The 27658-nt window shown below is 40.0% G+C and overlaps 1 protein-coding gene and 1 pseudogene across 4 annotated transcripts in view; one reads left to right on the forward strand and one right to left on the reverse strand.

The window, feature by feature from the left end:
- The window catches only part of SNX24 (sorting nexin 24), a 140285-nt gene that overhangs the window by 39508 nt on the left and 73119 nt on the right, over window positions 1-27658 (forward strand). The window contains exon 2 of one of the 4 annotated variants that reach the window (XM_090279057.1): window positions 26308-26400. The exons of 2 other annotated variants lie outside the window; for them this stretch is intronic. In XM_090279057.1, coding sequence (XP_090135183.1) covers window positions 26308-26400 — 93 coding nt within the window. Of the gene's footprint in view, window positions 1-11804; window positions 11899-26307; window positions 26401-27658 lie in introns of all 4 variants that reach the window. One more of the 4 variants, XM_090279059.1, reaches the window with a different exon arrangement.
- LOC150008895 (proteasome activator complex subunit 2 pseudogene) lies at window positions 14280-15062 on the reverse strand (annotated as a pseudogene).

Here is a 27658-nt window from a genome sequence, read left to right on the forward strand (position 1 = left end):
GGGCCAAGGGTGTTGGCACCTTTCGGTCTTGGTGACTTGACACAGAGCCCCACCTGGGATGTGTTCTTTGTGTTAAAGGCCCTCAGCGGAGGGATCTCCTGTCACCCCGGCCAGAGGGGACCTCTGCAGTGTGTTCCCCGAGCACCAGCAGCCGCTCCCTGTCCAGGTCAGTGTGCGCTGCAGCAGCAGTGGTCCCTGCCGCTCTCCCCAGGTCTCTCCAGCTAGCCAAGGAAAGTCTCCCCTTCCTATTTGAGCCAAGAGAGGGCTTTTTTAAAAATAAATTCCTCTCGGAAACAAAGGGAAACACCAAATACACAAGGAGAAAACGCAGCAGGACAGAAATAGGTGAGGGTAGGAGGTGGAGTTGTTTGTCTATTTTGTAACCTTAGGCTAATGAGGTTGCCGATCTTTGGCACATGAGTTGCACAATAACCCTCCTTCATGTCCACGGCAGACATCGCTAATTGAGCCCAGCACTGTTTTCTGCTGACTCAGTCTTGGAAACCTTAGCAGTACACAGTGGCCATCCTAGTCAATAAGATTGGCATGTGAGATGCATAATCCTCTTCTTAAGATAATTACATTCTGTCCGCAAGTTGACTTCCCTGACAACTTAACCACACACCTGTGTGTGGCGTTCTGCCTGGTTCTGCCTGACTGGGGCCAATTTGGGTGCTGCTGGCTAAGGCTGGGTCAGCTCTCATACCTTGGTGGCCTCGATGGCGGCCACCACTCCTATAATCTCAGAAACCTCCCACTCTGTCCCAGACCCTTCTATTTCTATTTTAAGTTAGACCACCTATAGTTGACCAGATTTCTGATCGATGCTCCGTTCACTTGCCCATATTATTTCCACCTGCTTCATCTAGCGTTTATTTTTCTTGCCATGGCCAAATTCAACAATAGCATATATACAGTCAGAAAAAAACAGTTTTATAAGTCTTGCCTCGTTTCTGTGATAGACCACAGCTTGTTTATAAAAGCAGCTAACTCCTCCCATTACTATTTTCTTAGTTTTTATGATTTCAAAAAATTAACACATTATGTGACTGCCCTCAACTAAAGTCACGTTATGTTGACTTTAGTGAGGTCTGGGGTTTAACTTCAACCACCAAAAATAAATGCTTATGGTTTTTGGAAAATGTGAAATGAACACTTAAGTAAAGGTTTCAAAATTCTGTGTGTATTAACAGGTCTCACGGTGTCAGTAACAAAAATTGAAAAGCAGGAATGTGGACTTTCTTCTACCTTATTTTTATTATTAGGTCAATATAGCATTATAGAATATTATACTTAACTGTCATTTAACATGAAATGCACGAAAATATGTATTTCAGAGGTCTCTGCCTATTTTGAATTTTCCAGTCCTGTCTCCTCTGCCTCATCAGTATGCCAGTAGGTGTCACTGTGTACATTAAATGGAAATCAAAGATATCATTAAGTACATTTCCAAAATTAAGCATCCTTATAGTTTTTTCAAAAAGAGATCTCCCAACAGTAAGCAAGAATATTTATACTCCTTCCTTTTTAATTTAAAAATATTATCTTCCTAGGCTATTTTAAGAAAAGACGACTTCATTTTTCCCACCCCCACCCACCGTCCTCATACTTTACTACCTTACAGGAGCTCTTAAATACATGTAAAACTGGGATGAATCCATAAAAATCAGAAGACATATTAAATTGAAAGAGCAGATCTTTTTACACTTATGTATGTCACTTTCCTATCGGAACTTTATTGCTGGAAACTATTTTTTGCAGGGAAGGCTTAGGATTTCTCTATTCCAAATATTTAGTTGTGACAATATAAGAGTATTTTTAAAAATCTCCTAAAAAGGTGCAGGAAATGTATCTGTGTGTGCTCAACCACATACGTGTTTGCCACTTAAAGATTTTTTTAGTAAGTATATTTTGATACTCTACATATTCATTAGGCTACTCTTCAGATTTTTAAATTTTTCTGTAACAGAAAAAACTATTCACTGATCCTGTTTGCAATAATATTAGTGGACCTTAATTGTTTAACTATCTGACACTTTTTCTGTGGGTTCACTCTAATGCTGACTCCTTCAAAAAAGTGAAAGTACTGTATTTGACTTTTTGTCTTCCATTAATTTTGCAGGGACAGGGGTTGGGGGAGGGATCAAGATTCTCAGTTGTCCGCTTACAAGGCTTTGATATTAAGATGAGCAGTATCATGGACTGCTTTCTTCAGTTTAATGATACAAATCAAGACTATACAAATGTTCTGGAAAGCTCTTTGTGCGTGAAGATCGTGTTCTGCTATCTCCCTTCAGAAGAAAGATGATGTTATTTTGTGCAGAGTGACTTAGAAAAGCTTCATGGTGACTGAGTTTACCTGTGTGAAGCTTTAGGGCACAGGTGTGCCCCCAAAGAGTCCGTGTTAAATTACCTCTGACCATATTTTTCCTGATATATGTAATAACGATGGAGGCGTGTTCGATCTGGTGGCGAGGGGAAACTGGTCGCAAGACAAAATGCATGTGCAATTAAACACAGTGGGGCTTACTCAAAACCCCTTGCCATTTACACGTTTTTGAATTGATAATTAAAATCCCAGCCCTTGCAGGCAGTGCCAAAACGCAGTGAGCTGTGTCTGGCCTTAGAGGAGCAGAGCTCCAGCTAGTCCATCAGCACTCCCAGTGATTGTTTACTGGCCGAGCTCAGATTTTTAGTTCCCTGGCCTGGGAAAAGGAAGACGAATGTTGTCAAGGTTAAATATGAGTTTAGCTGAATCAATAATATTTCGTTTCTTAAAAAGTGAAATCAAAGTCAATATGGGAAAATGTAAACATCTGTTATATCTTGATGATGGGTAGATGTGTCTGTTTATACTGTTTTCTACCCAGAGACTCTGATCTAGTTGGTCTGGTTGGAGGCCTGGACATTGATATTTTTAAACTGTTCTGTGGGTCACAAATGTGCACCCAGAATTGAGAACCGTTGGTCTGTGGGGCTTCTTGTTACTTAAGCAGGCAGCCAGATGTGAGTGATGGGGCAGCTGTCAAATCAGAGTGCAACAATTGGAGTCAGAGACTCTTGATGGGTGGGGGACAATGGCTAGAGGGTTACAGTGTGTATGCATTATTGGTGGTGGGCCGTCCTGGCCATTTTTCAGAGCTGACGCTTCTTGATGTTGTTTCCCTTGATTTGAAAGCCCTTCGCCATTCCTGCTGGATTAACTTTCACCACCTGCTGCCAGCGCGCAGCATGCAATCTCTGCCTTACCTGAGGAGGCCCAGCCTGTTCTGCTCTTGCACTGTTGTTGACTTCAGCATCCACTTGGGTGGGAGGCATGATGACTTTTGAGCTAAAGTAGTAAATCCCTTGCTGTTGGTGGGGTTCTGACAACAGATGTTCTAAGGGGAGGCTTGATGCAGGCAGTAGCAACAGTAGTTGGAGTGAACTTACTTCTCCGTCATGAAGTCAATAGAAAGTCAGTCTGTGCATTAGAAAGTATGTTTAAATTTCAGTTCTGTATGGCAATATGGAAATGAGGATTGTGTGGTATTAGAAAGCGTAACTGGAGAAAGATAAAATCTTACCTGTCAAAGACCCAAGAGCCAAAATTTTATTCCTTTGCTAAGTATTGTCCCTTTTTGAGAGGGAAAATGGCCTAGATATTTCAAAAGGACAAAATATTGCTAGTATAAAGAACCAGTTCATATTACCTAAGTTTTGAATTTCTTGAACTATAACTTATTTTCTTTACATGCTTTACACTGTCGGTGACACTAAGGGGAATGTAAAAAAGATATAAAATGCAGTTTCTCTCCTGTAGGAATTTTTAGGCTTTTTGAAGAGATTGCAGTTACAACAATGAACACTACCGTATGGTTGGGAACAAAATAAAGAGGTAATAAGTATTCTTGGAATTTAAGGGAAGACCAACACAGTATGGTCCACAGGGGCTGGCATTACTACCCAGTTCTGGGCCTGGTTGCTCCTCTGCCGTCTCTGTTACACATTCTACTCCAACAAAAGGTCTGCCTGGCTTCTGACTCATTTGACTTTGTCTCTTGTCATTGTCCATTGGACTTAACAAATTTATCTTCTAAGATCTGACCCTCCATTCTCTCCCCTATTGTATCTGACCTTGGCCTCCAGAGGTAAACACAAAGCCCAGTTCAGGCTTGCTCCCAGGACCCTCCGCCAGTGGCCCATTCGGAATCACTGCCCCATCTTCCTTTTTACTGGGTGTCTGCATCTGGACATACTGTAGGTACCTCAGTTTCAGATGTATCTTTGAATCCGACATCACCATCTACCTAGGTTCCCAACACAAAACATAAGGATAATCATTGTTGCGCCCTCACCTGGGTGTTGAACTATGTACCAGAAATACCTGTTATCCCTGTCCCCTGCCCCAGTCTCCTCCACTTTCCTATGTACTCATGGTGGCAATGCCACCTCACTCCTCTATAGCAAGTTCTCCTTTTCTTCTAAATATTTCTGCTGCCTCTTGGCTGACAACAGTTTGAAGGTCAGACTTGTAGGTATGGTTAAGAAAAGCCCTGTCTGCCCCTCTGCCCTCTTCTCAGCCAGTCCCCCTTTCCTTTACCTCCTCTTCCCCAAGACTCAGCCAAGTTTCAACTCATACCAGTTTGTTAACATTGCACAGATGCATCACACCAGTTCTGGGTCTCTTGTCTTTGTCCCTACTGTTCCTTAGTCCTGGAGAACGCGCAGCCTCCCTGGGCCCACGTCTGCCCTGTGAACAGAGAACCCAGCACCCAGCTCAGAAACCTGCTTCTCTGTGAATCATTACCTCACTGCCTCAGATGGAGTAGCAGTCCCTTCTGCACCTTTAATGGACTGTATACACAATGTACATGATGCATTGTGTTATAATGATCTGTGAGTGAGTTTGTCTCCCCAGCTGGTCTGTGAACTCTTAACTGCGGATTATACTTTGTGTATCCTGTTACCCCGTGTCCTGGGCCCCTGCTCAGCGTTCGGTTCATCTTCATTGGATGAAAGGAAGACCAGGTTGAATGGAGTTTTAAAACCTGGGAACTTTTTGACCATGTACTTAATGTTAAATTTTGTTTCTTAATTATCCTTAAATGTTGGTTTACCATAGTACGTCTGCCCCATGCACATATAATTTAAAACATAGTTACTCTGTTTGAGAAGAATATATTTCTAAATTTTTACCCTTTTGATGACTTACTGCTTTGCTTCATTTACAATAATGTTCCATGTGGTAGACTACTGTTTATAACTAAAATACTCCACTTGCTACACAGAGAGGTCCTGGTCCTCTTCCTGTCCTAGGTATGCAGTATGTTCCAGTAAGTACATTAAAAGGTGTATACATATGATGCATATTGAAATAAAAACATAGGTGTATGAATGTTGTATCTGGTTGGTCCTAGAGTTAAATGCATAGTAGGGACAGAAGACCTTATGTTTGTGTTTTGCAGCTCTTATAACTTTTGGGTGGTATGAGTTAAGTTTACATAGCGTCTCTTGCTATGTTCAATGAGAATGATCAGCTGTTGAAGTAAAGGAAGGCCTAGCTTTTTAAAAAATGTGTAATATTTAGTTTTAAATTATTTTAAGGTCATTAAATTGTCCAAGTACCTTTTCTTACAAATTTAGAATTACATACTCCTAGGTTTTAAAAAATTATCATACAGTCACAGCTTCTGCCCATATTTTATAACCTCCTTAAGTTATTAGTAATTGACATCATCATCAGATAATTTGGCTTCATGTGTTTAATCCTGTTCAACATGCAGTTTTAAATGAATTCTACAACCCAGGAAACACAGCGAAGAAGGTTGAGTGGTGCTCATTGATACGAAATCCAAGATTAATTTCTCTTTTGACTTCGACTTAAGCTCCATGGACTTTAGTTGGAAGAAAATGCCACTGCTTGGGGTCATGTGCCCAAGTGGATGATGACAGCCTGGCAGTGCAGGCGTGTTTGAAGCGGCCATCAGTTGTATCCTCGTTCTTTGAGTTGTGGATGTCTCAGGGGTAATCATTCAACCACAATTAAGTACCTACTATGTGGTCATGCCTCATTTAAGCTTAGAGACAGAATAGTAGCTAAGTGGCTGGTGGAAGACGTGTATACAACAACAAATACATATAAAACAATGAACTGTAAACACATAGAAAGAGCTCGAGACCACAGAACCTGCGTGGGGTGGGGGTTCCACTGCATTTTTAGGTTAACCACAGAACTTACCATTCAAACAGACCTACTTTTGAAAGTAAAAGCTGGGGGCATTGATCGCTATGCTGGGATAACAAGGTACACCTGGGCTGTCTGGGAGCAGCAGGGGTGCATGGTCGCCCTCTCCACTTACCGCCCTGCACGTGGCTCGCTCTGGGTTCCATCACACCTCCGGTCCGTTGTCTGTCATTGTGCACCTTACAAGATTATAGTTAACAGTGTCACCAGAACCCCAATGTTTTCCCTTGAATCCACCTGCCTGCACAAATGGGCCCAAAGAAATGCGGGAGTTTGCAGAATAAAAAGATGCCAGTAGTTTAATATTGAATTGGCCAATTTGGAGACAGAGAGCTTATGCTCTAAAAAAACCCAACTACCTGATGGCGTGGTTACAGGTTATATAAGGCAAAATCACAAAGCACTATGGGTTAGGGGTTGTGGGGTCCTCCTGGGAGCTGATTCATCAGATGGTGAGGTAAGGGTGATGAATCATTTCTTCAGGTCTTGAGGACAGCTCTGAGGTCTTTTCCAGAGTCCCTCTGTCTAGTCTCATGGAAAAGTAGCCAGGGGATCGTTCCACCTTAGAGCTCAGGATCTAAAACATACATTAGGTCAAGATGTTACCTTTGGCCTGCCAGAGGTCCAGACTTGTGATCATTAGTCAGATCAGGGCCACTTCTGCTGCCTGGGGGTTTGCTGATTATTTGAGGGAAAGGCTAGGTCACTGAGGGGTTGTGTATATATAGAGAGAGGTGATTTCTAGAGGTAGGATTTAAAGCTAAGTTTAATCAAAGTTTTAAGGACCCTCGGTTTCAACAGTTGTGTGTCTTATTAATTATTGAGTACAGCAGTGTGGTCTGATTTGAGTCCATTTTTATTTTTGTTTACGCATGGGACACAAAGTGTGTGAAGCAAAAAGATCTGGAAAATAACATGTGGCCTGTGGTTTAGAAGCTCTGAGTTTACAAGTGCCCCGAGGCATCCATTGTTGTCTGGGTGATTGAAAAAGATTCTATCTTAGTGATCTCAAAATACAAAAATGAAGCTGAAGCATTTTATGTGGTGTGATTTATGCAATGGCAAAACCCAGTATTTCTTGAAAAATCTAACACGGTTGAAGTAAACACACTTAACACCCTTCTGCTTTTTTGTTACTTGTTATGCAAGCTGGTGCTAAAAGTAAAAAGTCAGAAACTACTCAAGAAAAACCCTTGTGCAGACCTACATAACCAGCCCCCAGAGGCCTGTCCAGTGCTGGTGTGCCCTTCAGAAAGGACAGTGATCAGGACGTGTGATCACCTGAACCAGCTCCAGCCTGTGCTTGTTGGGGTGAGCTGCCGGGCCCTGGGGACCCTGAGGGAAGACAGCCTCTGTCTTCAGAAACCTCAGGTCCAAGGGGAAGGCCTGTGTCGAACAGGTAACTAACTGTGCTTGTGCAGTGTTATCGGATCCCTGAGGAGATCCGAGGCCTTTGCCAGAGAGAGAGAGAGAGAAGCCTGAGTGAGGTGGGAAAGAAAAGTTCTGGCATAAAGTGGACTGCTAAACGGTCTGAACACCCTCTTCTTGCTCAGATTCCATGTTTTCCTTGTTAATCCATGGGTTTTTAATTTCCATTTCTTTCTTTCTTTCTTTCTTTTTTTTTAAATTTGTTCTCTGCCTTGAGTTTCACTATCCTTTAAATTTTTTTAAACTGAAGGTCTGCCTAAGGAGATGGGGAGAAATGAGTGATGACAACATTTATTAACGGTTTTCTTGGCGTTGGATACCATGCAAAGCACCTCCCATGCATGCCTAATCTCATTTACTCCTCAGAGCAATTCTTTACGGTTTATATGCTGTGAGTATCTCCTTTTATAGATGGAAGATAGGTATGGGTGCGTGGAGGTTAAATAACCCGGAGGGGGTCACACAGCAAGTGGAAGGGACAGGAGTCCAGCCTGGCAGCCAGCTTGTGTCCTTGTGTTTGGATTCAGGCCACTGATGCTCCAGGAGATGATTTCAGTCGTGCCTCCACCTTAAATAATATTAACCCACAAGTGAGGAGGTTATTACCCTCACATATCTTTAATCATATACCATTTCCCCCTCTGCCCTAGAAAATTCTCCTGAAGCTTTACCTTGGCTTTACTTTTCTGAGCTCTCTTTCTAAGGAAAAAAAGAGCAGGCTTCAGAGCCTCCAGCAAGAAACAGAATTTTAAAAAGATTATGTCTTTTCATGACTTAAGTTTATTTTATTTTATTTAAGTATAAAGGCTATTTAAAGAAAAATATCAAGGGCAGATAGGATGCACGTGTGGCCAGGTTGTGAACTGCGTTGGAAACGTTTTGTTTGGGGAACCCTGCCTTCCTCAGGAAAGGGATTGCAGAGGAAAGAGAAAAGCCAGGCCACCTTCAGGATGCAGTTTTAGCATTTCCTCCCCTAGGAGTCAGGGAGGGCTGGTACTTCTGTCCCATTTGCTGCCTGTTCTTTTTCTTGTTTGTGGCAAAAGACTAGGGGTCTTTCTGCCTTAATGATCCCCGTACAGACATGTGCTGATGTGTAACTGTACAGTCCTCTGTCTGTGTTGGCAGTGGAAATGGGAAGTTGTTAAAACGGTTATCTGGAAAACTAAAGAGAACAAAACAGTAAGTGTAAGATGCACTTTATATTGTACGAAATATAATTAATAATCTTTTATATTGATATGTTGAAATGATACTATTTTGGATGTATTGAGTTAAAACAAATGTGTCATTAAAATAGATGTTACCTGATTTTTAAAAAAATTAAATTAAAATTAAAAAAGAAAACAATTTGTATGCAGAGTGCCTTAGTCTAATATGTTAGTTCTTAGAAATAACTTAAATTCTCTCGTTTATAAGTAAACTCTGAATGTATCTCAAGTTATCATTTTTTTGTTTATTTTCCTGACCATGTCACAAGCATCAAAGAAGTACCCATTTAAACTTCTTTACATAGTGTTATAAAAGTTTAGAACTGAGAAGTTAAGGCTCAGTAAGTGGTAATTCTCTTTTTCGTTTTTAAAGGACAGCACAATTAGATTTTAGTAAGATTGACATCTCAGTGTCTCTTGGTATATTTGTCAGGACAGGTTCACACGTAGTTTGCAAGTGTTCGTGACCGCATCAGGTTAGTGATACATTGATACCAGCACAGCTAGATTGTCCTCATCACCACATAGACAAAACAGTCAGGAGCTGGGTTTGGTGCTGTAAGCACAAGTGGCATGATATAATGAAGTTGTATTCCATTAAGCTCTTGTGTACGGGGAGCAAAATGTCATCACCTGAATGGGGCTGCATTTCTGTGATACAACCTCATCTGTTCCGTCAACTAGTTTTGCTCTGATCAATAAGCAGTTTTCTGTGGCCTTTCATTGCTGTCAGATGTCATTGAGTGATGTAAATGCACATCAGAAGCTAGAAACTTGACAGCTCACCCAGAGTGGGAAGGGAGAGAGGAGAGGGAAATCGCTGTGAGAGACTCGGTTGACAGCTGACATCTCCTGGGGTAACTGATTGGATGCTGTAGCAGCCGGCACTTTTCCCGTGTAAGCAGGAGGGAAAATGATCCTGATATGTATGAAATGCAGAACAGATGTTTTAAAGTCATTTAAGGGAAAAATTATTATTTTAAGCTGTAGCGTACTGATTGTGTAGATTATTTATGTAAAATATACCAAAAATAATTAGTTGCTGTCAGTTTTTGACCAAGAACAATGAAATCAAATGAAAATAATGATATTTCTACCCATTTGCTCCATCACCCACCGCTAAAACTATAATTGGACAAGTTTGAAGCTAAAAAGACATTGGTAATAACAGTATCCGTGCAATAGAATATAATATGTGGCAATAATTAAGAAAAAGACAATCTATGTCCTCATATGGGAAGATTGCTAAGCAAACCAGCAAGAGGCAGAACAGTGTGTGTAACATGCTGCCTTTTATGTAGAAGGGAAGGACATAACGCTGTTCAAATGTGCACAGAGCAAGGCCAAAAATCTGTCCATAGTGAGTGACCTGGTCAGTGTTCTGGGTTTCAAGGGAGACTTCACTGTGTATCTTTTAGTATCGTTTTTTTTTTTTTTTTTTTTTTTTACCATATGAATTATTACCCATTCAAAATACTGAATTACAAAAAGACATTTATTTCACTTAAGAAACGGCCTTAAGTACTCTAAAAGAAATAGAGGAGTTACCGTATGAATGAAGGGCACATACTCTGAGAGCACTCTGAGTCTTCATTCCTGAAGCTAGAAACAGGCATTCAGATATATTCAAATGAAGGGTCATTAAATACATTTAAATACATTAAAATTCAGGGACGCTTAGGACATGAAAATAATGCCTGTTATTTGTTGAGTGCTTACTATATGCTAGACAGCATACTCTGTGCCTTATAAATATTAACTTATTTAAAAGCTCACACAGAGAGTATTACTAACTCTAAAACAAAACTGATGCCCAGTAACTTGAAATAACTTAGTGTAGGACACAGACAGTAAGTGGTAAAGCTGGAATTTGAACCCAGGTTTTTTGTCTCTAGATAAGTCGTGGGTCTGAGTATTATGGGCGTATGTAGACTGTGAAAACAGCTGCCTAGCCTGTCTGTTGTCACGAGTGGCGCACAGTGTTAAATCTCTGGGGTGTCCTTCACTGCCCAGACAAAGCCAGGTTTCCCCATTAAGATGACTTGGGCACCATCTACATTTCCTCCCCGCTCCTATTTCAGTCCTAATCCTGTGCTCACAATTAGTTTCTCTCTTCCTTGAGACCCATGGGGAAGAAACCAGGTCTTTTTTGCTGCTCACTGTACCAGCTCAGAGCCCAGCCCACAGAGGAATTTAATGAATGCTTGCAGAAGGAATGACTTATTTTGAGGGGCAGATCCTGTTCTGACCCTTTGAGTGCCATGCGTAATTCGAAATTTGGATCAACATGAGAACAAGTTATATCAGTATATAACCTGAGGTACAAAAAAAGAGAAAACATTAAATATGAATTATTCCATTGTTATTTTCATTTATAGCCATCGGAAAAAAGAGTCACTGGGAGTGATGCTGGGCACTTCTGGGAAACTTTGTCAGCGTTGCTCGCAGCGACATTGGCACTCAAAGGGCTAATGACCAGATTACAGTTCGTGGGTGTGGTTATCTTTTGTAAACTCCCTAATGGAATAACTCCTTCTGGTGCATGCTTTTCATTTATGAGGAATTGCAGCACTGAGGCTGGAGTGGATTGAGAGCTTGCAGGTTCAAGGCAGAAAGATATCAGCTTATTCTATAAATAGTGAACCATCACTTAACTGTTAGGAGTAGCAGGTGTAAGGGATAAGATTAGGGAGTTAAGAAAATCACTGGCGATAAAGTTTACTTTGAGAAAGAGCAACTTAATTGAAAAAAATCCAGTAGAACACAGTTGCATTAGAAATTTAATCCTACCATTCATTGTGATGTTTAAGATCTGAGGTGGTCTTTGCCTGGTGTCTGGGTGTCCTGAGACCTCTGCTCTCCTAGGCTGATCCTCCTGACCAGCCCCCTCTACTCCTTTTGTTTTTACATTTACTTTTGAGTTCTTTCCTCTTTTATTTCAGGACCAAGGTTATGAAAATATGGAGACAAATTCAAAATGAGGGCCATCCCCACTGCTCCGCCAAGGCCCAGCCTCCAGAAGGCAGGCTTTGATGAGTGAGTGAATGAGGACAAGGAATTTTGTGTGGGGAGGTGGCTCTGTTGAGTCAGGGGTTCCTGACCATCTTTCCCTTTAATCAGACTGAGTGGGGGTGAGAGAGAATGCTGCTAATGGAAAACTGTGCTGAGGGTGTTATCAGTCTCTTCCCCTTTTCCTAAGACCGGCTTCAAGTGCCTTCTCTGTCCTCAAGCACTTCCTACAGTGCGTGAACAAGGTACAGAGACTTAGGCTCCTGCGTACGCTTGTTACCTTCTCCCAGTCACGTGCTGGGCAAGAACCAGACCCTTGGTTGGTGCGTCCTTCTTGTACTTCAGAATCATATCACCAGCTGAATCATTACTTAGTTTTGATGGCAACCAAAAGTTGATCAGTATAACATGTCATCCCAGTCATAAATAGAATACAGAGAGTTTTATTCCATTGAACACTAACCTGGAGTTGTAGGTCATGGCCCACCCTTATGTGGATCCCTGTCAGATACCTAGCTTGTAGAGTTAATCTGGGGACCTCAGACTTCTCCCCCACAGTATCCTTTATAGGAAAACTCATAGTTGTGCTTGTCCTTTAAAATTCTTCTCTCTCAGTGGTTTCACCTCTGGTCATTCTGGTAGTCCTATATCCATTACTTTGTTTTCTTTTCCATCTGACTTAAGCGGGCAGCTGACTTTGCCCTTGGTCCAGCCCTGGTGAAGCCTGAGGATGCCTTCTGCCCTTGCCTGTCTCCTTAGGCCAGCCTTTATGGTGCCTCTTCCTCTCCCCTCAAGACCCCCATTCCCCCACCTCCCCTCCTTCTCAGCTTGTTTTGTTTCCTCTGGGAACAGCGGCACACTTCTGAGCTGCACTGCCTTCACTGCCCTGCAGAGGGCCTTGCATACTGGGGGTGAGGTGGAGAACCCTTATTTTCCCTCTCTCTCGTCCTTAGAGCAGTGCCCGCGAACCAGAGGGGTTTTCTGTGTCATCTTAGCTGGCAGCGCAGCCGTCTGTTGGTCTTGCTTGGAGGGGGAAAGGAAAAGAGCCTCTTACGAGAGGGTTCTTCAAAGGTCCCGGTAAGTTCGTTTTTAAAAAGCCAACTGTCCACTTCTTTTTAAACTTTTAAAGGCCTCTCTAACTGTTATATAACTGAGTTCGCTTTTCAGTTGATACAGTGTAATTATAAAATGTTTAAGTGAAAACATTAGAAACAAAAATTGTGCGCTCTTTAGAATCCATGAATTTGGAGTCAGAAAGATATTTCTGGACATCTGTCATTGGGTGGCTTCTCATAGCTCATTTGGGAAAGGCAAGTCGATCATTAGTGTGGGTGATGAGGCCCCGTGGGATCTGGCCCCTGCCTACCTAAGTGGCTATTCTAGATTCTTCCTCCCCGTTGAGCTCCAGTCTCACAGTCTCAGTTCCTCGAGTGAATCTGCTTCTTAATCTAACCTTCTCCCTTGACCGAGGTCCCCTCCATGCTCAACACCCCCTTAGGCATCAGGTCTCAGTTTTATCAACCACTTCTCAGCGATGGCGTATTTCATGCTGTCTCTCGAGCCCTTTCCCTCTGAGCAGTCATAAGCCTGAGCATTGTGCTGTTAGTTCCCTGTATTCCCAGCATCTAGTACATGTTTACACACAGATGTGAGCAATACATTTTTTTTTTACTGATGAAATTAAGGAACTAGAGCCAGAAGTGAGAGTAAATGATTTACCCCAGGTAGCACAGCTACTTACTATCAGACTTAAGACAAAGCCCACAGCATTTTCCACTGTTTGTGGTCTTTCTTTCTTTAATAGTTGTCTGTGTCCATATGTGGCTTGTTCATTTGGATTGCGTGAGCGAAATGTGTTCCTGACTTTGTTTCCAGGGAGACCTGGATCTCTTCATTTTTTTTTTTTCCAGCTCTGGGGTTGGTTCCCTCTGGTGCCTTTGCCAGGCCCCTTCCAAGGTTCTTCACCCAGGGCCTCTTTTCTTAATTCTTTCAAGTGACAATATTAGATTTTGTGTTTATAATTATTTGTGCTTATGTATTTTAGAAGCTTTTATTCTGAGTCTCTATCTTGGTGCTTCCTTATAAAATGCATTTCTTTAGCTCTGGCCAGTGTGGCTCGGTTGGTTGGAGTGTCATCCTATAACTGAAAGGCTGCAGGTTCGATTCCCAGTCAGTGCTCATACCTAGCTTGTGGGTTTGATCCCTGGTCCAGTCCAGGGGTGTACAGGAAGCAACCAATCAACGCTTCTCTCTCACATCGATACTTTCCTCTCTCTCTGAAAGCAGTGAAAAAATGTCCTCAAGTGAGGGTTTTAAAAGAAATGTTTTTAATGCTTTTTCTTTGAAGAGGAGACCTGGGGCTTTTATCTTTAACATTTTGTATGTCAATTTTTTTTTTTTTTAACCCACACAAAGTATTGGTAATTTATTTCTTTTCTAGCCTTGGGCTTAGTACATAGATGGCTTCTCTTCACCCTTTGGGTTGACAATTTTCTCCAGGTTACTGCTGATGATATGATAAAGGTCAGCATAGAAGGCCCTCAGGTCCAGCACCATGGCCCTGAGTTCCCCATAGGCTGCCTCATCTCTTTCGTGCACCAGGGCTCGGTAATCCATTACATGGGTCTCCTTAGAGGCCTTGGCCACAGCATCCCCACGTTCTGAAAAGTACTTGGAAATGGTTGTCTGGAAAGCTTCTACTTTGGTCTTGACCGCATTCACCCTCTCCAACACCTTCTCCTGGATTGCCACTCCAAAGTCATTTCCATCCTCAATCTTGGGGATTAAGTGCTGGATCCATGCGATCACCAGAATACATTTTTCTTTAAGAGCCCAGACTTCTGGCTTAACCAGGGCAAGCAGGGCCAGAAGCTTTTCATTCCCAGGGAGAAAACCACACTTAGGGACTTCTTTCTTCTCCTGCTTATCTGTTTCCATCTCATCATCCTTGGGTGGGGGGTCTGGAATAGGGATGTCCAATGGGGCTCGGAGAGAGGTCAGGTTGGTCACGTTGAGGGAGTCCTCTTGCAAGAGCTGATTCAGGTGTATGATTTTCTGTGGCAAGAATCTGTAGAGGAATTCCTCAGCCTCCTGGAAAAGATTTTGCCTGAAGACATCCACCTGTTTGCGGGCTTCTCCGCTCGGGCGCAACCCACAAGGCTTGGCCATGCTGCTTCAGTTTGCTAGATCTCGGGTCTTGTATGTCAAATTTTATGTTGCTATTTCTATGGCTAAACGACACCCCTGTTCTTATGACTCACTTTAAAGAAAGAGGCTCTTTATTTAACAGTGGCATGTAGTCTGTTTTCTCAAAATACAATCTCTGACCAGAAATTGGCTGAATAGAAATCCTTCCACACAACAAGCTATTGTAACTGTCAGTTCACCCTTATCTGGTGGGTGACTTGGGATGTGGGCTCCTTATTCTTGCATGGCAAACTCTAAGTCTTGATTCTTTTTCTCAGCTCTGGACTGTACAGAAAATTTGCTAGATGGCCTTAACTTTGTTATTGAGATCGACAAAACTTCACTATGAAATGTTTTCATTTGCTCTGCAAATATTGGGTTGGCCAGAAAGTCCGTTTAGTTTTTTTCCATAAAATGAAAGACACGTCTTTCATTTTCACCAATAACTTTATTGATTTGGATATTTTGAGTATGTCAGCTATCTCCCACTGTTGGCTTCTAGTGGGTAGAGGCCAGGGGCACTGCTAAACATCTTCCAATAGCTCCACAGCAAAAAATTACTTGGCCAAAATGTCAATAGTACCAAGAAACTTTACAAACCACTTTTGGCACATTTGATTGGTCACAGTAGCTTCTCCATACACTGCACAAAAATTTTTTTTTTTGCGTTTCCGTTGCATTTTTACCTTTCTTGAACTAACAAAGCATAATTTACCAAAAATGTTGTGTAGTTATTTCCATCTTCAATATTAAAATGGCTGCACAAAAATTCACCAATTTTGATATTTTTTAATGCACACTGATATGACAGCTGTCATAATACAATCTAACAAAATTATTTTGAATGAAGTTAAAGACAACTAAGCACTCCTAGAGCCATGGTTCTAAACAAACTTTTTGGCTAACACAATAATTAAACTCTGCTCCCCAGAGGAAACATCTCTCCTTGCTCCTCAGATGCCCCAGGAAAAGACATCTGGTGGCTTTTGTAGCTTCTTCATGGAAAAGACTCTTCTCATGTCACAGTAATGTGTGAAAATGTGGCATCCAGACTAAGCACAGTGAACCTTCAGAAAAAAAGATGATTCAGTATAGACATAGTAAACAAGTCTTTAACTTTATTATGAAATTAAATGAATAGTGTTTTTCTTATTTGCTTACTTGTTTCTGACCCCCCTACCCCTGCCCCTCGGCTTCAGATATTAATGAAAGAAGATTTGGAAAAACCACCACAGTGTGGTTTTGAGTTTACAGATGTACCTTCAGGTAACTGTGGTAGTGATGATGCTTATCATAGATTTTTAGGCCTTGGTGTAGGGACACTGACAGAAATCCATTAGCACAAAATCTAGAAATTCAGAAGTTAAGTTCTTCATATATTAACTAAATTACTATAAGGTAGAGGTGATTGCTATAGATTTACGTTGTTCGAGGTAAACAATAGGTACTCTTTTTGAGTGGTGCTGACAAGCCAAGGAATATCATTGAGAGCACTGAAGATATATCTGAAGAGTGAAAAAGTCACAGGGACAAAAGCTTCCATGGCCTTATTCAGTGATTAATTTTATAGAAAGTCAGCCCATGGTCATATATGGGAGCACAGACCACTTGCTGATTAGCTGTGAGGCTTTTGGGGTCATTGACTTTTGATTCTCAATCTTCTCATCTGTAAAATGATGACAGTAACCTGCTCCTGTTCTCTTGTGAGTTATCAAATATCACAATACTGAGATAAGAATGATTAAGTGGTTGCTAGGTGACTATTAAATGGTTCAGAAGCATTTTGGTTTGCGGACAATGGCTCCATTCACAGAATTTATTGTTTGTCCAAAACCAATGTCAAGTGACCACATTATGAATGCTCTGCTGTTGGCCTGTAGATGGAAAGCCAAATCTAATAACTTGAATGACTGCCAAAGAGGTTATCTCCCCCCACCCATTTATATGTATGTATCTTAACTCTGCCCTGTGTGTAGGCCTGAGCCTAGCAGAGATTAGGAATTGAATAAGTATTCAATAGCCTTTTAGAGCTGAAAGAGTACTTGGTGGCCATGTAGTTTACTGTTCTTGCATATTTACAGATGGAGAGAAAAAGGAGATCCAGGGAAGTTAAGTGGTTTACCAAAGTCACAGAGTCCTGGAGAAAGAGCAGAATGTCGCTTTTCTGATGTGTTGGTTTCTGACTCTTTACAACAGACAGCATTGCCTTTGCATAAAGTTTAAATCAGGGTTAAAACTTGTGTTTTAAGAGAGAATGCTTTATATACTGTTTTAAATGTCTCCCCATATACAAATTCAAGGGTGTGTGTGTCTAATCCATAGAAAAACTGTATATAATATTCTTAGTGCAATTACAACTTTTTGCCACTTATTAAGACTTCAGAGATACAAACCAGTAGCTCAGTAATTGCTTTCTTGAATCTGCCTTTAATAATTACATTTAGTAAAGCTGTATTGAAAATTAGAAAGGCAGAGACTAATGGAAAACTAGATTTTTCACTGAATTAGAAAGCAAGACAATCCATATATTGACAACACTTCAAGTTGAAAGAGATCAGGAAAACTGTTTTGGACTGTTTGTGCGAAGAGGCAAACTTGGGCCTGATGGGCAGTGGCATCCGCATTTTATGGAAGCAGAGAAACTCGAAGAGATTTCATGTAAATCGGTATGTTGAGCATAGAGAGTCCAGGTCTGATTTAGATACAAGTCATTTGAATCTTTTAAAAGCCTGGAATTTCTCTGTGGTGCTAACAAAGAAGTGAAGAATGAAGAATTGTGTTAATGAAGTGGGAATATCTTTGAATTTTACAAAGTACAAAACCGATTCGGAGTCATATCTTGCAAGAGCGGCAGAGCTTCATCTGACTTGCTTCTGTGGTGTTTTGTGTAGGATTTTGACTTCATGGTCAGAAAAATTAGTCATTTAGTTTTATTTCAGAAAGCATATTAGGGAGATCCCAATAGTAGATTAACCCAAGTTTGTTTAGATATTGGGAAAATAATTAAAACCAAGATATAATGAGGTTAACTAAAACAAAAACGAAAATCTGACCACTCTTCTTCACCTGTCAGAGGGATGTTGTGATTTTGCACAACAGCCAGAGAAGGGCCAGGTAGCCTGCTGATGCCCCAGCTTCTCCCGGCCAGACTCAGGCCACACAGGTCACTCGCATTGGGCCCAACCAACCCTTCTCATATGGTGGAGGCATCAGGTTATAACAACTTTAGAAAAATGTGCGCCTGGTTTTATGTTTCACATTATCATGGATAGCCTAGCTGAATCCTTTCCACAGTGTATCATTGGCCACATCCATGCCTTCTCGAGAATGCGTGCGAGTGTTCACACAGCCTCTGGCAGTGGGATGTGTGCGTGTCCCTCCGAGGCAAGAGGACATGACACATAGTCACACGCAGCCTAGGAAGAGAGAGAAGGGTGAGCATTTTGGAAAAGAAAAGCAAGCCCGTGGGATGAGAAGGCTTGAGAAGTGAGCAGAGAGTGTGTGGTCCAGGCTTTCTGTAAACCACAGTTTACAGATTAACCTGGATAGAACCTCTGATTTCGTAGCCAGAAATTGCACACAGGGTAGGGCAGTAGGGGAGGGAAGTGGGGTAGAGGGTAGGGTGGTCTGCCTTGAGAATTGAGTTTGCTGTTTGGTCAGAGAGAGACAGGTGTGAGACAACTCACTGAACAGAATCTGATCCTGAAAATAATGATTCTGAGCAGTAAGATAAGCATGAATGGTTAGTTGTGAATGAATTCATATTTTTTTGACCTTCTCAGTGTGTAAAACATGGCAAGAAATATGTGCATATGGCACAGTCTCTACCTTAGAGCAGACTTGGGGAGATCTGTATGTGACAAAGCAACACATAGTTACATACAAGGAAAATACTAATACGTTAGAAAGCATCTGGCCAACCCCCTCATGTTACATAAAATGAACAGGACTAGCACTGATTAGTGACTTCCGTCTGCATGGCTACTAAGTGTCAAAGAGGGACCTGGAACCTAAAATACTTCATTTGCAGCTTTTCTCATCATAGCATATTTTTGCTTTTAGCAAATAATAGGAGATACACATCTGCCATGCAGAAACATTGGGGGGGAAACCTGAAAAGTTAAAAGAAAAATGGTTATTCTTAATGCCTCCAAAATATTTCGGTGCTTTGTTGTTTTCTCCCAGCTTTTTGTGTATATATGTACATATGCTGTTGTGCACATATATTCATTTAAACATGAAACAGTGTACTCTTCTTATAGTCTGCTCTTATTTTATTAAAATATTGACAAGATTAATACCATTTTATATTAATAAATCTGGAACATGATATGAATATGTTATCATTTATTAACCATCTAATATAAGGTTGCCTACAATTTTTATTATTATAAATATTCTTTTTCATTTATAAGTTCATATTTCAGTTTTGATTTGTTGCCACGGTGTTGCACCCATAGTTCATATCAATATCTATCTATATATTAGTTAATGAATAAGCATCCTCATACATTTTTGTTCTATTTCGATTCTTCATAAATATTTAGATTAATTTACTTTTGTGATATATCCCATGAAAAGCCACATAATAAAACTCACATAACTGTGCTTTCCCACTCTCCACTATATTTAAATTGGATATACTATTTTTTCTGAGGGCCAAGCAGCTACCATGTCTGGAAATGTTTTCATGTGTCCGTATTAGGTTGACATAGTGAATTTCAGTTTGTAAAAGGATAACCCTGCCACAGCCATGGTGAGAAGCAGAGTGCTTGGACACTTAGCAAATGTTTGGAAAAAGACTGAGTTAATTGTGGCGGAGGTATCAGTTTCCTATCTTGTGAACCATTTTTTTTTCTCCAGAAAAGGACTTCATCAAAAAGTTTTCTTAAAATCTGTCGTCGCTGTGAGAAAATGCCTGGCAGGGAGGTTTACCGTAGTACTGGCTCTGTCCACGTGGAAACACTGTGGAGGGAAAGAAAAAAGTGTTCACAGCCAGGTGATATCGGTGGTTTAACTCTGAATGTCTGATATGTTAGACCTGGAGGTTAGGCAAGTAGAGGTTTACCCTTCCCACCCTTGGCAGCAGTGGAGGAGTTTTCAGATGTGGGCTGCTTCCTATTTAGCTTAGGCTCTTGGGAACAGCATGAATTAGTTTTACATTTACAGTTTCTCTATAGACCACATATGTCATGTTACTAAGGGAAAATGACCCATACAAATGACAAAAAACTTGCAAAATGATTATATTTTTGCAAGTCAACACCTTTTCTTGAATCCATTGTTCTTTCTTTAAAGGAGCCAGACAAATTAAGTGATTATGATATATCATGTAACTCGGAGAATCTCTTTGTTTGGAGTAAAAGAAATCAATATGAGAAGCACTTGGAATTTCTTTTTTTCCCTCTTTAGCAGCTCCTTATATAAGGGTTTGGAAATGCTGATTTCACATGAAGAATGACAGTGATAGATGCTGAGGCTCAGCCTCGTTAGACTCCGAAGTTCTCTCTGAGAGTCTTTTTGCCACTAGTGTGTTATATAGATTTAGAAAACGTGGCTGAATACAGAAATTTAAGACTTCTGTATTTCTTTTTTCCTGTATTTAATTTTTAATTAATGTAAATTTTTATTAGATGGTTTTTAAACAGTCATGTATCAGTGAGTTTTTAAAAAATAGATTAAGATAAACAAAAACTATGATATTAAGTTAGGATCTGTGATAACGACTTTATAGTCTTCGATTACTATCTTCTCAATGTTGCCCACTCTGACCATTCTTTTTAAACTTTATCTTGTCCCCTAGCACTCCCAGTTCCTTTTACCCGGCTATTTTTCCCCCATACCAAGTAATCACTTTCTAAAACATACTGTATAATTTACTTATTTTTATATCTATTATCATCTGTCTTCCCTGCTAGAATGTAAATTTCATGAGGGCAGAGCTCTTTGTCACTTTACTTGGGACTTTGAACAAGGCTTAGCACATAGTAAGGGCTCAATAAATATTTGAATAAAGAAATATATTAGTTTCAGGTACACAGCATAGTGATTAGACATTTATATAACTTACAAAGGGATCACCCCAATGAGTCTAATACCCATCTGACACAACATAACAGTTTTTAAAACAAACATAGCTTGGGAGAGTAAAATACTTAAAAAATATTTTTTCTCAACGATTAAAATTCTGAGTTTTGAAAGAAGGCTGAGAATTCTACAGTATTTAAGAGCTTACTTGTTGTAGGTGGAAATTTTAAAACTGTGTGCATGCACTCTTAACAACACCTGTCTGTAGAATAGTAAAAGCTTTCTCCTCAACAGGAACAGGGTGACTCTTCATGCAGAGAAACCTCACTTGTAGGATGTACAAACTGGTCTGTATTTTTTTTTTTTTTTAATGGCCACAGAGCTTGTCCATTGCAACCTACTCTCTGCCTATCCTTCACAGCCAAGCAGCAAGGCTTTGAAAGTGGCAGGTGTTTTTCCACTGTGACCAAGCAGCCTTCCCTTTCTGGGTCCAATAAAGACCATAATATGTTCGGTCTTGGGAGAGCACAGGAGAATCTTAATCTCACCTTTTTGGTGCCGACTTATCAGAATTGAGACCAGTAAGTCTTAAGCACCCATGCTTAATCTTTGCATTTCTTTTCCTTGGAAAAAAAAATAAATCTGTCTATCAACATATCTATGTGTATGTATTTGTGTGCATGTATAAGTGTGTTTATGTATCCATACATATCCATTCATTTATACATATATATGGGGGGAGGGAGAGGATAAGCACCTTGAAGTTTTTGATGTTTTGGACTGAATAGGTTTTTAGCAAAAATGTAGTTTTAAAAAAGTAAATCTAGTGCATTGTAGTACTTCATGGTGTGTTAGAGAAATCAAGACTATTAATAACCTCAGATTCCATTTAGATTTGTGAGAAGCCCAGTGATATTCAGGTAGATACTAAAATGTATTGCATGCCAAGCATGTGCCAGGCTGAGTGCTAAGTACTTTGTATACCTTGTCTTATTTATTTATTCCCTCACCGGCCCTAAGAAATATGTATTATCATCAGCATATTGCATATGAGGAAAGTAAGGCTCACAGGGGGTAAGCAGCGTCTGTAAGGAGACACAGCTGGCAATTCTGTGCCTGCCTCCAGACCAGCTCTTTCCACCATCAGTAGCTTCTCCAGAATGTATTAGTTATTAAGACTGATAGTTTCTTTTTAATAAAAGGGCTGTATTACACAGTTGTTCTTGTAACTGTCAGACTCTTAGGAACAATATTTTCTGACCAACTAGAACAAATTTTCTACCAGAAACATCTTATTTCCTAAAAAAAAACTTCAAAAATTCCAGTTTATTTGCTACATAAAATGTATCTTTATGAATTAGTCAGTAGTAGTCCATTTGCTGAAAATTAGAGAGTATGACTGTACTTTAAATAATATGATTGTGCCATTTATATGATCTGTTTGAAGGAGAGGTAAGGAAGACAGTGATGCCTGAAGTCCCAACAGGCTCTGGAATGGAGGTGGAATTTCACTGGAGGCTGAAAGGAAAGGAGGTAGGATCGGTTTCCTTGGGCTAGAGAGAGTCATCCGTGAGCAGAGCGCTGTGGTCCTTGACCTACGCTGCGCAGTCGGAGGCCTAGCCTGGGGAGGGCTTATGAAGGCCTTCAATGTGATGTGATTGGCCCCTGAGGGAAAGCTGTGGATTGTTGGGTTAGGCAGAGTCTGTAGGATTTGGGGGACAGGTGGAAGAGTTGCTCCTTTTTGCTGAAGCCTTGAGCTTGTGATGAGGAGGTACAATCCATCCATAGCTAAATAGTTTGGGAATGGACTTTTTGTTCCTCCATAAGAAAAGCTATTTTAACCACAAATTCCTTCCTTGAGCAGTCTATGATGAAGGCTGTCCTCAAATACTCATGAAAATCATTCCGTGCTTCCTGCTGGAGACTTTGTCTGTTGCTTCATAACTGGTAATGGTTTGTTCCATTTCAAAGCATCATAGAAAGCACCAAGACCTTTATTGTTGAAAAAACTAGTACAGTAGACATCATTCTATTATTCTTATTTTAGTAATTGCTCAAACATATTTAGATTTTCCCAAATTAATAAGTAGTACAGATAAAATTTATCTATTTTTATTCTTCCAAAGCTGGTCTTAAAAGAGAATAATAAAGCTCATTTGGTATCTACCTTCCAGAATTCTTAGTTGTTTGAAATAATATGTGATTTATTGCCACAACAACTCAGGTAATCAAAGAAGGAGCAAGTTCACATTTATAGAAAATCTAAGGCAAACTTATGTGATATTGAAACTAATAATAATTTTTAAAAACTGTGTTAGTCATCCAACATGTATGACCTGTTGTATCTGAGTGCATTTTTCCTCTCACCCAGAATTGATTGATTGGTTTTATGTCATACACATACAGTTTAAGAGGAAAAGAAAAATGGAGACTTTTCATAATCAAATAATCAGTCAAGGAGCTACAGCTAAAATTAATCAGTACTAGAGTTTAGACTGAAAACTTGTAATCCTATAAATATCAATAAACTCAAGAAAGTCTTTCCTTCATCACCAGAGAGATTTAAAACTAAAATATTTACAGGGATCATGTCATTATCAGGATATCTGAAAGCAACACATTATATCAAAAAAATACAACAATACATAGACATATCCTCCGCTGCCTTGCGGCATACCTCTTCAGGGGAAAGGCTAAGGGAGTAAACCCCGACAGAAAATCCGGAGCCGGAGTCCATAAGGCGGTTCGACGTTGTAGTCAACACCGGCAACTCCTGCGGCGCACCTGAAGCCAAGCTGTATTGACTCCGTCTTTCCCTTGGACCCTTCAGCTGCGAAGAGAGGGGGGGTCTGCTGCATGGGCAACAGCAGACCCTCCATATCACCCTGCCCAGGCTCTGTAGCTTCAGCTTCACTGGAGAGGACACTCCAGCGTCATCGCAAGATGTCGATTCAACACGGGAGGAGACAGATACCGTGTCACTCCCGAGTCGGACTGCACAGCCATTCTCGGCGGTGCAGATAGACTCTTAAGAAGCTACACCATCGTCTCTCGAGACGGACGGCTGCCGACGACATAGACATATAAAAGGAAAACTAAAATGTCTTGTACCTTTTGGAACCAGAACTTTTTGATAAGTTTCTGATTTGTTTTAAGTACCATAACTCTAACACACATTTATTCTATATTTCCTGATGTGTGAGCCTCACAAAATCTCTGTTGTTTCTCTACTTTGAAATAGGAATGTTGTAGTTCATTGCACCCTTGTATTTCCCCCTCTCCACACAATTTTTGCTATGTATATGATTTTCATTTCATCATTAAGAAATTAACATTATAACTTTTCTGTGTGTTACTTTGTAACTTTAACCACTTTCTTCATCCACCATTTTTCATCCAAATCCTTTTGACTACCAGGTATGTAAGATGAAAAAATGTGTACCCCATTTACTTCTTTTCACCCCATTCCTCCCCCATTCATCTTATTTTCTGCTAGTTATGCCATGATTTTTTACGTTGATAACATTTAAAATATTTACAGTCTCTTCTGTAAAAATAATTGCCTTTGGTGCTGTATAGATTGATTCTGAAAATAGCATGATAATGTTCCCAATATTGTAATTATATATGTGCATAATATAATTTTATTTTCATTATATAATCAAGTGTTTGGAATAGTGCAGATTTAGTAAACTGTTTTTAAAAGGTGTCCTTCTGCTCTAGAGAGGTGTATGCTTTTTAAATAGATCAGTGTTCTGGTTTGACTGAAAGAAGCACAGGCGCCAAATAATTGGGAGTAAAAACCTCATGTTATGCCCCATCCACCCACGACAGTGCCCCATGATCCTGCAGACTCCCCTCCAGAGCACAGAACCTTGGAGGAAAATGGATGGAAAGATTGGTCATCACTCTAGAATGTTTCTGGGTTTCTCCTATTTTGAAGTGTTCAGTTTCTCCAATGAATAGGACTATGTAAGGGAGTCTTTTCATTGGGAGTCAGTCATGTGCAGTGGTTAAGAAGGCAGATTCAGGAACCAAATCACTGGGTTCAAAATCCAGCTTTTCAGTTTCCTTACATATAAAATGGAGGTAATAGGAACTATCTCATGTGGAATTGTTGTGAGAATTAAATAAGTGATTATTATGAGTCAAGAGTTTATTGAGTAGTGCCTGCACTTAATAAGTACTATAAAAGTCTTTGTTGTTATCGTTGTTGCTATTATTATTATCATTGACTGAGAAAAATTACCAGAATACTTAAAAAATAATTATTAAAGATTTAGTTAATGGGGGAGAGGTTAGGGGGCGGAGGGATTGAGCAAAAAGGTGGAAGGACTCATGGACATGGACAGCAGTGTGGTGATTGCTGGGGGGGAGGTATAAGGAGGCTAAAGGATAATTTTAATGCAATAAAGATTAAATTTTTTAAAAGATTTAACTAGCTTTTAACTGTACATTTTATTTTATAGTTTATATAGAACATATTTCTATCAAGTTAAAACATTATCAAATATATATGCATTGAATCACTCTTGTAAGCTTGGTTATTTATAGAGATATTTGATAAATTTGTCATTGAACATATCTTTCTACCTTTTCTGTGTTATCCCTCTCTCTGGCTGCCTTTCAGATCTTCTTTCTTACTGGTTTTAGACAATTTGGTTATGATGTGCCTTGTTTTTTATTTTTTGTTTTTTGTTTTTTCCCATGTTTCTCGTTCTTGGATTCATTGGTCTTCTTGAATCTGTGAGTTTGTCGTAGCTACCAAATTGAGAAAAAAATTGGTCATAATATCTTCAAACGTATTTGGCTTTCTTCCCAACCCCTCTTCCCCATATCTCCTCTACTCCAATCACACATAGATGTTCCCAGTTAAAGTTGACTCATAGTTCACTAATGCTCTATTTATTTTGTAGTTTTTTTCTCCCCCCCTCTATTTTATTTTGGACAGTTTCTATGGCTAGGTTTTCAAGTTCACTAATCTTTTCTTCAGCAATGTCTATCTGCTATTAATCCGTCAAGTTTTTGTTTTTGTTTCTTAATCACAGATATTGTTGATTTTGTCAATAGGACCAGACCTGTTGTCTGAGTCTCTTTTTATATCTTTCATGCCTCCACTTAATATGATCAACCTTTCCTCTGGATTCTTGAGCATAAAACCTTCCCTTGTAGCAATGATTTTAATGCTTTTGTTTACTAATTTTATCATCTGTGTCATTTCAGGATCTGTTTCAATGGATTGGTTTTTCTTTCATTATGAATCACATTTTTCTGCTTCTTTTTGACTGGATGCCAGATTCTGTAAATTTTATCTTGGTGAGTGCAGGACAATTTTATGTTCCTAAAAATATTCTTGAGCTTTGTTCTGGCATGTTGTTAAATTACTTAGAAATGGTTGGCTGTCTTCAGGTCTTATGTTTAAGGTTTGTTACACTGGACTAAAAGATCTTTTAGTCTGGAGTTAATTTTGCTCACTACCAAGGCAAGTCCCTTCTGAGTAACTAATGCCTCATGAATTATGAGGTTTCCTGCTCTGGCTTTGGGGAACAAGCACTATGCCCAGTTGTCTGTGGTCTCTGAGCACTGTTCTTTCTAATCTCTTCCCATGCTTGGGTAGATTCCCTAATCCCATGTATTGATGAGGATTCATCTGAATGCTGGAGAGAAAATTACCTTGGTGTGCCCACACTCCATCCTCTAACTTCCAACCTCTGGAGACCTTAGGGCCCTGCTGTGGTAATCACAGGGCTCACCTTGTTTGTTTCCCATAAATCACTGTCTTCATTTCTTTGTGTCCAGTGTTGTCAGAGCCCTTTTCCCCATGTATTATACTTTATCCAGTTTTTTAAAAAATTTCATTTATTTATTGTAGCTATATTGGTTAATAAAATTTATACAGGTTTCAAGTGTACAATTCTATAATACATCATTTATATATTGTTTGTTCGTCACCCCAAGTCGAGTCTCCTTTCACACCATTTATCCCCCCTTTACCCTCTTCTACCTCCCCTCACCCCGCTTTTCCTCTGGTAATCACCGTACTGTTGTCTGTGTCTGTGAGTTTTCAAGGGGTTGGTTGCTTAACCCCTTCACCTATTTTCACTTCAGCCCCCAACTCCCCTCACCTCTGCTGTCATTCTTTCCTCCGTATATGTGAGTTTGCTTCTATTTTATCTATTTATTTTGTTCGTTGAATTCCACATATAAGTGAAATCACATGGTATTTGTCCTCCTGTGACCTGCTTATTTAACTTAGCATAATACCCCCTAGATCCATCCATGCTGTTGCAAAAAATAAGATTTCCTTCTTTTTTTTTACAGCCAAGTAGTTTTTCATTGTGTAAATGTACCACAGCTTTTTATCCACTCATCTACTGATGGGCACTTGGATTGCTTCCAAGTCTTGGCTATTGTAAGTAACTGCAGTGAACATAGGGTGTATATATTCTTTTGAAACAGTGTTTTGGGTTTCTCTGAAAATATTCTCAGAAGTGTAATCACTGGGTCATAAGACAGCTCCATTTTTAAACTTTTGAGGAAATTCTATACTATTTTCCACAGTGGCTACACCGAT

This window comes from Furipterus horrens, unplaced genomic scaffold (genome assembly GCF_987537825.1).
Source record: "Furipterus horrens unplaced genomic scaffold, mFurHor1.1.pri manual_scaffold_5, whole genome shotgun sequence".
Lineage (NCBI taxonomy): Eukaryota > Metazoa > Chordata > Mammalia > Chiroptera > Furipteridae > Furipterus > Furipterus horrens.